Source organism: Citrus clementina, unplaced genomic scaffold, assembly GCF_000493195.1.
Source record: "Citrus clementina cultivar Clemenules unplaced genomic scaffold, Citrus_clementina_v1.0 scaffold_1, whole genome shotgun sequence".
Classification (NCBI taxonomy): domain Eukaryota; kingdom Viridiplantae; phylum Streptophyta; class Magnoliopsida; order Sapindales; family Rutaceae; genus Citrus; species Citrus x clementina.
The window spans coordinates 28,356,034-28,366,734 of record NW_006263303.1 but is presented as its reverse complement, the minus strand read 5'-3'; the positions used below and the strand labels follow the sequence as shown (position 1 = coordinate 28,366,734).

Sequence of the window (10,701 nt, the reverse complement as noted above, 5' to 3'; positions counted from 1 at the left end):
TGCTGAAAGTAAATTATCATCACAAAGGTCGGCGCAAGAGTCCTTTATACAGAATAAAAAGACCAAGAGTCCTCATTTTCATTTCTCAAAACTGGTTTTCAAAAGCAAGAAACAATTATTCGTGCTGTGTATTATCAATGTCGCTATATCCAATTGGTCATTCACAGATTCATTTGAGCGAACATTTGCATGATTGTCTAATTTTATGCAAACAAGTAATCGTAGAGTTGCGAGGCCCCATGGTCCATCCAGTTAATGTCATCACACTCTTTGAGGCGATTTGAGATTTATTGTTGGGTCATAATCTGTCGCCGGCATTGCAGAATTGATGATCCCCATCACGAATTCCCATTTCCCAACAACAGATATATTGAATTTTTGCGAAGAAACGTATACATAATATGTGAAGCAGAGCTTCAAATATGAAAGGTTTATGTATAATCAAAGTTAAAGGTTTAACACTAGAATATGAATGCTGAATTCTTTTTACTTTGGAAATGTTGATACACTTGATCCAAAATCAAAATCGTTTAAATGTGAAAGATGGGCCTGGGTTCGCTTTCACATGGTCAGTCCATGAAATTTGCTTATAGGGCAGGACCATATTAGCCCAACAGATCTATCGTTGTTTCAACATAAGCGTGCAATTTGGATTTCGGTATTTTCTACAAAATTTGGTGAGAGAATATGTCTCGGCAATGGCCAATGAGCATTACAATGGGAGTAGAGAACTTCGACCCCCACCAAATGTAAATATTTTTGTTATCAAACACTTTTTACATTGTCATATGTACTGCCAAGTACACCAATTTTTTTTGTTTTTAACAAAAGCAAAATGTAGAAAACAGAAGGCATGGCACCGAACAGAAAAATTAAAAAGACCCATGTAAGCCAGATTCAATGTTTTAATTAATTGCTTGCCACAATGCCGAAAAAAACACCTCCGTGGGTGGGATCTGTTTACAAAGTGATAGCAACAAATTCTAGCCAGTGAAAGAAACGTCAATCAAGTCTGTCTCAAAACCCTAACTGCAGCGGCCAAAAGTCATTGTTCAAACACATCCGGCACAGCCATAGCATTGGAATTTTCCTGAGAGGTCTATTCAACCAAATACAGTATTACAGTACCACTTTTGTTTGTTTTAAAAAGCTGTCAAATCCTATTTAATTGTTAGGTTTTCTTCGATTAATTGTTGCCCGTTCAAAGATCTCTGTTGACCGAACCTCCAAGAGAGCATGATTAAATAAAGGCAACAGTTACGCACGTAAAATAATAAATAATAAAAAATATATTATAATTATAATTATAATTATGAATTCGTGCTTTATGTTTCAATATAATCAAACTCTTAATTAAAGTATTAAAATAAATTACATTTACTAAATGTACAAACAAACATTGCCATGCATACATGTGTTTTCGGTATCAGTGCTCCCACCTCAATTTATATTTAAAAAATTTGTAATTTTCATAATTTTTTCGTGCTGATCCCATATTTTACATCTCCCTCAACTGTGAAATTAAAAATTAAATAAGAATTTTGATGATATACAATGTTCTTTAGCTATAATTTACATTAAACACACATACGCCATATATACATTTAATCCAAATTTTATGGACGTTTGCATTGAAAATATGACATAGTAATAAAAATATTTCAAATATACCCACACTAGCCGAAAAGAGAGAGGCAAAAAAGAGAGACAGAGAAAAAAATTATATAATTTTTCTTGAGACACGAGCACATATTATAATTCCTATCATTGAAGAGAATTAATAATGACAAGCTAACTGCCCACCTGCTTATATTGACAAGAAATGCAAGCATTTTCTTCATTCTTCGATCCTAACTTTTTTTGTTTTTTCTGGTAGCTTCATGAATGACCAGAAAGAGAGAGAAATACAAAATAAACAAATAAAATAAAGGCTATGATTATCTTGAAATTCATAAACGGTGGAACATAAATTTTAATCATATATATAAAGTAATAAATAATAAAAAAATTATTATTTATTATTTTATGTATGTGATGGAGATTTGTGTTTTACCGTAAATAAACTCTAATATAATCGAATCTTAAAATAAAAATTAATAGACAACCTTAGCCCTGAAGAATCTTATGAATATAAGTTAGGCAAAATAAAAAAATGTACGCTCAAAGTCAGCTGCGGCGGTGCCGTAGCCGTTAGGATAATTTATATGCATGCTTTTCTGTAATTTTCATATTAATATCTCATAACCAAACCAATCATACGTGCGTACATTAAATTAATTAATAGTAATATACTAAATTTTCTACTCACAATACTTAGTTTGTTTTGTTCTAACAACTGCGATGATACGTACTGGATTTAGCAGTCAAATCACACGAGACAAATAATATAACATCAGTCGGGCTCAAGCTTTTAAATTAATGAAATTATTGATTAACGGAGGATATCTTTAATTAATTCTGTTTCAAAATATGCAGTGCAATTTTCTTTTTAAGTAAATGTTATATAAATTCTGAAAAGTGATCCCTTTGCGATCTTCAAGTAAATGGGGGTAACTTGAACCTCAAACTTGTTATAACTTAGAATATTTCTTCTATCATCATCACGTTTATGAGAAGGAAGCAAATTGATTGATAAACCGGAAATCTTCAACAATATTATTCTAGCTAGCATGAATACCAATAATCGATCTTATGAAATTGGATGATAATATATATATATAGGATATGGATACTGATCTTTGACCAACCCATATATGGTAGTAGCTATAAATAAGGATGGCGGCACGCATGAAAATGTGAAATATTTAATGCTCCTTACGGCGGTTGGAATTAGGCTTCAGAGTTCACACAAGGAGGAGAAGCTTCCATCATGAGCTGCATTAGCATTAACATTACTACTGTTACTATCTGATTTAATTAATTTAATTTTTTTCTTTTAAAGACAAAAAGTACTTGTTATCTTTTATATATATAATTGTCACGTACTACTATTTTAATAAAATCCTTTAAAAATGATAGAAGATACTTGCAGCTGATCAAATCTTCTATAGAACTGAAGAAAAACTTAATTTAGATTTGATATTTTATTTATTCTTTATATAGTTAGCGGATAGGAGTTGATCTAATCTAAATTGCACGCTTGCATGGGGATGCACACGGGGTTTCGTTTATGCATGGAAAGAATTAGCGGAAAAATCTGGCGAAGAAAATCTCGGAAATCATGGGGAGATGAGATCTAATCTAATTACAATAAATAATGAAGACCGAAATAGTTTACAAATGCAAGCAACAATAGCATAATTAGGTTTTGACTGGTAGAGTTGCTGTTGAATTTTGAAGAAATTATTAACTCCCATCTTCTTGTCAGTGCATGTGGGGTTCCAGAAAATTGGACATCAAGTAGTGTTTTGAGTGTAATTCAATGAAGCTTGTGGTCATGTATTCGCTCATTAATGGGATCTCTTTTTATAAGAGTGGAAGGCAAGTTTTTATGATTATATTTAGGATATAAAATATTAATTTTCTAACCTTTTAGATTTATTTACATTAGTTTTTAAGAACAAAAAAAAAAAAAAAAAACATTTGAAGGGATAATGGAAAATTACAACTTTTGAACTGATAGTGGCCAGCACACCATTTTAAGAAAACGATTCTTACAAAGATATGATTACATACGCCTAACTGTGTGATTAATGAAATGATAGGAAATTAGGAATCATGCCCGCATGCATTCCCCACAAAATTGGCAATTCACTTTTTTGAACAACTTTAGAAGTAAACGTACCATAAATAAAAGATGGTAGTTAATATTTGAGAGCCCAACGTTGGAAGACGATAACCTAACGACTGATTAGTTAAGAGGTGACAATGTTTAATCAAGATTAATTTATTAATTATTAGTTAAAAGATTATGATAACGACTTAGCGATTATGCTTATTATAACGATGTTATAATTCCTCATAAACTATTATAAAACTAGTTGCTAATAGGCAAGTCTAGAAGGGGATTCGGTATAAAGTAGTTTTAACCACTTCACTAGACAATTTTATTGTGATATATAAGACGTAACAATGTTCTGAAGGTCGATCAACTCCTTAGCTCCTCCTAATTTTGATATATGATAAATTAATCAAGCTTTTGGTAGATAAATAGACAAGTAGATCATCTTCCTCGTTATAGATGTAAAATATAAATGATCAATTTTTTTTCCTTAAATATATCATAAGTCAAGATCAAGTCCGCCAATGTTATAAATTCTTCAAAATAGGAGAGTAGACATCAATAAAGGAGGATCATGATTCTCTCCTGATTTGATCATGTTCTGAGCAAACTAATTAATTGTTGATTGGTTGTTAATAAATAAATAAAATAAAAGAAGTTAAATCTTATCCATACACTATCACTAAAAGATACATGACAGAAGATTTTTAAAAGATTAGTATAGCTGAGATCAGGAGAAAATTAATAATAAACTTGTGCCAAAAACTTTTTAAAAGGTTAATTAGTTAAAATTTCAGCCATTAACACAATTGTTATTACTCATCTTAAATTTGTGCATTTTTTAATGAAAATCTTATTATTATTATTATTATTATTACTACTACTACTGCTACTGTTGTTGTTGTTTTTATTATTAGACGCGAGTTTTCTGCGTGTAATTTTTTTTTTTTTTTGGGTTTTGGGGGGAGCCAAGGAGGGAAAAATGAAAAAGAAGTGATGAGGACATATTGTTGGTATATGAACATCTTAATGGTGAGGCTTTACCAGGCCACCTCCACTTTTATTGTTATTTCGTCCCATGCGATATTTAAAGAATCAAATTAAGTTAGAGGACAATTGCGGATCGAAAGGAGTCACAAGACTCACAGCCCCACATCCATTAAATCTTTTAAAATCCAGTTGCTTTCTTGCTTCCTTCATATAAACTGAGGACCACATCCATGAACTTATCTCGAGAGAATTGAAGCAAATATTAATGTTTTTAATTTAAAAAAAAAGGCCACCTAGATAGCTAGCATTAGCTAGCTATAGCAACTTAAGCTTATTGCCCAAAGAGTCTAATTAATTATTAGAAGCTTATAAGAATTGACTTTGGAATGTTGTTTATTCTACTCTCCTTAGGATGATTTTAAGTCAATCAAAAGCCAACTTTGAATAACAGTTAATTGAATTCTTTAGATATGTAGAATACGACTAAAAATCATTTTCAAAAAGCAAAATGCTTTCTTTATTAAAAGTTCGTGTACTTTTTCCTAAATGTTTTTTATGTGATCACTTCTATTGAAAGCGCTTTTATACTACACGTCTACACCCATATTGCTGAATCCGAAAATTAACGACATCGTTAAGTGAAAAATTGATATGGGATAACCTACAAATTTAAGTTTTTTTCGTGTGATCGATTTTTTTTTTTATCAACAGCATATTATGGTACCATTACCATACGATACTCAGATAACGAATTCAACACAAATATTTTAAATAAACCCCTCGTGATGATCGATCGACACTTAGGAGTTGAGTACAAACCCCTCTTGATCAGACACACGTAAGTAAATTATTTAGACTATATATATATATATATATATATATTGCAAGAGTTGATACAATTGGTCAAGAATCTATCAAATACCTGTAATTTGGTATTAGCACGAATCACTCCGTTAACTAATTTCTCGTCTCTAATGTATTTACTCTTACCTAATTAATTGATGAACGGCGATAATAAAACTACATAATACTTTCTCAGCTAGTATTAATAAATATATTTATGTTAGCCGGCCAGCTTAGTAATTGCACAGCTTGACAAAGACACGAGAGAGAGAGAGAGAGAGAGAGAGAAGCTGGCCTTGTGGATGGATGCATTAAATTTGTGAGGTAGCTTCTGGGTTTTTGACCAATAAGTTTCGGATCAAGATTTCAATTTGCCTTGTAGGATCAAGCGTACAAAGAGAGAGAATAAGGTCCACAAAACTAGCTGCTAGGTGGTGCAGCTCAACTTGTGCATGTCGTAAAATTGCAGCAACAACATTTTAGACTTTTCAAAGCCGCAGAACAAATGAACGAATAATTATTTGGCACCAATATATACGTACAAGACAAGCCTCTCACTCTCACCCTCACTCTCAACAATACCCTCTTCATAATTTTCGGCTGCCATGAGAGAAACCCTTAGCCTTGGCTTCTCATTTTCTCTTGCCATATTTCTCTTCTCTTCAATCACTGCCATTATTAATGTTGCAGCTTTGACCAAACAACAAAAGCTGGATCGAATCTCAGCTCTTCCGGGGCAGCCACCAGTCACATTCTCGCAATTCTCAGGCTATGTAACAGTGAATGAGAATCATGGCAGAGCTCTGTTTTACTGGCTCACTGAAGCTGCTTCATCTGCTTTGAAAAAACCTCTTGTTCTATGGCTCAATGGAGGTCAGTTAAATTTTATTTTTTTAAGGTTATGATGAAATAATTATTCTATGCACCTTCTTATTGCTTCATAACATGTAATGTTACATTCATTATGGAATAGCAATTCTCATGGGGGAAAAAAAAAACTTGAAAATTACATTTTAACCATTTAGCAGTAACAAATGACTTGTACTTACTTAGTTTGTTATATTTTATCATAATGTGTGATTGAGAAATTTGGTCTTAGGGCCAAAATTGATGAGCCTTAAAAAAAAAAAGGGAAAAGGAAGCAGGAAAATCTCTCCCTGCCTTCTCTTTATGAATGAATTAAACGTGCATGCCCTTGGCAGCCTCTTCCCAGTTGTGTCGCATGACTTGCAGGCGCACCTTGGGGGGGGCACATATTTCACCCCTCTCACGTTAGTTTGAAACCCCACATTCACGCTAAAATGCGCCACAACGTCATCTTCAAAGCTATCTAATTGTTTCTTATTCCTTCCGTATCTGACGTTTATGCTTTTCTTTCTGAATTTTTTTTTTTGTCATTAATTGCCTTCTGTTTTTCACTTAATTAATTTCTTTTCAAAGCTATTTCTTACAAAAAACAAAAAAAAAAATAATACTGTTTTCAGCAGAGGGACCGCTCTATTGTCGACAACATGAATCTGACACATTTGATGTATGCAATAAGGGAATTAAAATCAATAAAATACCAACAACAAAACAAAAGTGAGCCAACTTTTTTCTTGTTCAAAAAGATGGTTCTTTACTTTGGTGGCCTGTATGATGAGTCTTTGCTTCTTTGAGTTGACTTGAGATAATTAATCGTCACCAAAACGAAGTAACTTTTTACTGGCCTCTGAGTAACTTCTGGCTTTGAAGCACGCGTATTCAGAGAGGAGAAAAAATGATCGATGCTGTTAACGATAGAGATCAAGATTTTGAAATTTAATTAGATTTTAAAAAAAATCATTGATGGTCGAAACTAAGCACTGACTTGGACAGCAACACGAATAATAATAAGGGTCAGTATTTGTAACTTGTGTATTAAGAAAGGAAATAAAATATTTGTTTTCCGTTCTGTAATTAAATGGGTTGGTGTTGTGTTGCAGAATTTTTTTTTTTTTTTTTTATATATTTTTCAGTGACACCATTATGTTGTTTATCAAAAGAATGGATAAAGGATATAATGCACTCACATTCACATAACATTAATACATACCAAAACGAGACCGGTTTTATGTACCATCATTCAAAGCAATTTTTGGATGTTTTTATTTGAAACTGTAGTGAGTGACAGCAAGTTAGCAACCACACAACCCACAGGCTATTGCAATAATTCAAATCGTTGCCACACTTGGTTGAATTATTGATGTCCTTGGTTTCCATTTTCAGTATGAGCTGGCTACATATATAGAGTCTGCTTTTTCAACAATCTAGGTGAATATTGTTGAAAATGCCAGATTTAATTTGATGGATGCTTCAGTTTAATATTTATATTACTTGGACATTGTTCCTTTAGGACAATATTATGGTACAAAACAGGTCTGGATTAGAGCATTTAACCAAAAATTTTCTCTAAGGATAAAAGTAATGTAGCTAGTAGGTTTATGATTATGGCAGCAACTATATTGATCAAGAAATTATTGTGATTTGTGAGTACAGCTGTTGCTGTAAATTGTAATAGTAGAGAACAGGCAATAGTCACTCTCATTCTCTAGTGGCAGCAGCATGTTGTGCGCAGCTCTGCTCCACTGTGTGTTCATGGTGTGTCAACTCCACCTTGTGAGACAAACACGGAAGCTAGCATTCATGAATTTGGCCACTCTCTCAGTTCCCTTTTTACCTTTGTTGTTATACATAATGTTATCTTACACGTTATTTTGGAATACTAGTTGGGTAGATTTGGTAAAAAAATTGAGTCTAAATATTCAGACTGCGGCGCGGTTACGGAGGTATTATTAAAAATAACAAACAGAAAATATTCATTCACTCAATGCATCAAAACTCTTAAGCATAGCTTGTGTTTTTTAACCTCTTCAAGCAATCCTGAAGAAACTTCTGACTTACAAAAATTCGGCAAACCAACTAGTTTTTGAATTGATCATGTTATGTGTAATTCTCCAGGGCCTGGATGTTCATCAGTGGCATATGGAGCATCAGAGGAGATTGGACCTTTTCGAATTAATAGAAACGGATCATCTCTTTATCTCAATAAGTATTCTTGGAGCAGAGGTAACAACTGTACATTCAAGTACTTAACGAAACAGAATTTTCTCTCGTTGCTATCAGATTTTGAAGTTTTAAATTTGTATGCTAACAGAAGCAAATATTCTCTTCCTCGAATCACCTGCCGGTGTTGGATTCTCCTACACAAATACAAGTTCCAATCTTAAAGATTCCGGGGACAATCGTACAGGTAATTGAGAAATGTAATGAAAAATTTGGTAGTTATATCCTTACAGCTGCTGTATTGTAGATAAACCCTGCCTCTATTACGTTTATTCTTCTGTCATTTAGTCCTAATTATAGTTGCTGAATTGTTAACACAGCTCAGGATGCTCTAGTATTTCTCATCAGATGGATGTCAAGATTTCCACAATACAAATATAGGGAATTTTACATTGCCGGAGAAAGTTATGCAGGTATATATAAACAACAATAAACATGCTTCTATTTTTTTAAAAAATAAAAAATAAAAATCCAAAAAATTTACATATCTTGCTGATCACAGGGCACTATGTTCCCCAATTGGCAAAGAAAATCATTGACTATAACAGTGCCTATTCGCGGCCAATCATAAATCTTAAAGGATTTATTGTAAGTAAAATACAATTCCAACTTTACAAATATGATTAAATTAAGAATATTAATCAAATGGTTTGTATATATACAGGTTGGTAATGCTGTAACAGACAATTACTATGACAGCATTGGAACTGTTACATTCTGGTGGACCCATTCTATGATTTCAGATAAAACCTATCGATCAATCATTAATCACTGCAATTTCTCAGCAGAAAAGAGTTCAAAGAAATGTGATGATACTGTAAATTATGCAATGAACCATGAGTTTGGAGATATTGATCAATACAGCATTTACACACCATCTTGCATTGCATTGCCAAATAGTACAGTTAGGCCAATGAGGCTCAAAAATACACTTTTGCGCCGAAGGGTTTCTGGATATGATCCTTGCACTGAGAATTATGCAGAAAAATATTATAACAGACAGGAAGTGCAGAAGGCATTGCATGCAAATGTAACTGGGATTCCATACAAATGGACTGCTTGCAGGTCTTTTAACTGCTCTTAGCCAGTGAAAGCAAATAGGAGAGTTTGGTGAATTTTTAACCTGATTTTTTTATTTTTTATTTCTTTGTTATACTGGTAATGCAGTGATGTTCTGATCAATAATTGGAAGGATTCTGAAGATTCTGTGTTACCCACATACAAACAGCTTATTGCAGCTGGTCTTAAAATCTGGGTTTTCAGGTAGACGACTGATTTCTCTTTCTGATTCTCTATTAATAATCACTTTTCGTCGTGATAATAGCCTGATTGAATTTTCAATTGCAGTGGAGATACAGATTCAGTGGTTCCAGTGACTGCCACTAGATTTTCTGTCAGCCATCTCAATCTTCCCATCAAAACTCCATGGTATCCATGGTACTCTGGCAACCAGGTACCTTTTTCGCCAACATATTTTTCACAGCAAAAGCACTTTATTTTTGTTTCTTGCTTTCAAATGTTTCTTTTGTGACTAAACAAAGGCTTGAATCAGTAAAATTAAACCCCTCTTAATAGGTCGGAGGATGGACAGAAGTTTACAAGGGGCTGACCTTTGCTACAGTGAGAGGAGCTGGCCATGAAGTTCCATTATTTCAGCCCAGAAGGGCTTTAATTCTGTTCAGATCATTCTTGGCTGGGAAACAATTGCCTAAATCACGACATATTTCTCAAAGATGACGACATTTTTAGTACCAACTTACACATCAAAATGATCAGCGAGGCAATTAGAGTAGGAATGATTCATTCAATTTAGAATTTGTATTACTAGAATTGTTTGATTTTATGTTCTAGCCGAAAGCAGAAAGAGATTTCAGATGAAACTGAATTCAAAATGTGCTGAGCACTCCCTAATGCAAACACAAAAATGAACTATGATTTTTTTCCTGTACACAATGATATACAGAGAACAGCCTTTTTATCTCACTTGCAATTTGCTGAGATGATAGAAAATGAAGCCCCTGTGTTGTCCATTCGACACTGAAGGCTGTTAGATGCCATAATAT

General features: G+C 33.2%; 1 protein-coding gene across 1 annotated transcript; it reads left to right on the top strand.

Moving 5' to 3' along the window:
* The first annotated feature begins 6,115 nt into the window (after positions 1-6,115).
* Positions 6,116-10,604, top strand: LOC18053818 (serine carboxypeptidase 24). The gene is made up of 9 exons (XM_006453533.2): positions 6,116-6,427; positions 8,534-8,641; positions 8,730-8,825; positions 8,959-9,051; positions 9,141-9,226; positions 9,303-9,703; positions 9,806-9,901; positions 9,986-10,091; positions 10,214-10,604. The coding sequence occupies exons 1-9, from the start codon at positions 6,160-6,162 to the stop codon at positions 10,373-10,375; spliced, it is 1,416 nt and encodes a 471-aa protein (XP_006453596.1). The 5' UTR covers positions 6,116-6,159; the 3' UTR covers positions 10,376-10,604.
* Positions 10,605-10,701: the final 97 nt, after the last annotated feature.

What these genes read in the sequence shown, in the direction of transcription:
- LOC18053818 (XM_006453533.2), top strand. Translation starts at nt 6,160, where the DNA reads ATGAGAGAAACCCTTAGCCTTGGCTTCTCATTTTCTCTTGCCATATTT. An exon ending in TTCCGGGGACAATCGTACAG is followed by an intron (nt 8,826 to 8,958) that starts GTAATTGAGAAA and finishes TTGTTAACACAG; the next exon opens with CTCAGGATGCTCTAGTATTT. An exon ending in CTTAAAATCTGGGTTTTCAG is followed by an intron (nt 9,902 to 9,985) that starts GTAGACGACTGA and finishes TTTCAATTGCAG; the next exon opens with TGGAGATACAGATTCAGTGG.